The following is a 646-nucleotide window of genomic DNA, read 5'->3' as shown; positions in this document are numbered from 1 at the left end:
ACATAATATGATGTTGTTTCTACTTTACTGTTTAATAAATTAAGTAGTTCAAAATAAAGTATATTACCATTCTTATTTTTTAAAAAAATATATATGCATAGAAAAATGTCAATTTTGACATTAAACACATTATTATTAAGGTCTTTCTAAGGTATTAGGACTGTGGATTGATACAATTTCTTCTAGCATAGAGTATAAAATTTTGACAACCAACAGTAATCACCTTTGTAATAAAATACAAACTTCTAAAAATGAAAATGAGTACAAATAAATGATTATACAACCACTCATTTGTCATCTACATTAACAGACATCAGAATATGCTCCAACCAGCTTGGATCAGGGTGGGTCCCTTTCCCAGGGGCCTGGTACCTTTCAGGACGGAACTCCTCAGGCTCTGGCCACAACGCTGAGTCTCGGTGAAGGACAAAGCTTGGCACTATCACCAGTGTCCCTTTGGGAAGTCAGTGTCCCCATTGACTTCTACATCCTTTTTACACATCCTGTCAATTCTTCCAACAACTGGGTATAATCTGAGAGATTCATTCAACACCATGTCAAGATACTCCATCTGTGTCAGGGCATCATAAGTGGGAAGTACCTGGGAAGAAAGAAACAGATTTTGATTAACTGAAACAGATTCTAG

At 35.8% G+C, this 646-nt stretch overlaps 1 protein-coding gene across 1 annotated transcript in view; it reads right to left on the bottom strand.

The window, feature by feature from the left end:
- The window catches only part of LOC105309521 (cytochrome P450 3A12-like), a 35,291-nt gene that overhangs the window by 7,649 nt on the left and 26,996 nt on the right, over window positions 1-646 (bottom strand). The window contains 2 exon segments of the mRNA XM_011385716.2: window positions 373-464; window positions 467-601. Coding sequence (XP_011384018.1) covers window positions 373-464; window positions 467-601 — 227 coding nt within the window.

Source organism: Pteropus vampyrus, unplaced genomic scaffold (assembly GCF_000151845.1).
Source record: "Pteropus vampyrus isolate Shadow unplaced genomic scaffold, Pvam_2.0 Scaffold759, whole genome shotgun sequence".
Taxonomy (NCBI): domain Eukaryota; kingdom Metazoa; phylum Chordata; class Mammalia; order Chiroptera; family Pteropodidae; genus Pteropus; species Pteropus vampyrus.
Note: the sequence above shows the minus strand (reverse complement) of the source record. Positions and strands in the feature narration are given on the sequence as shown.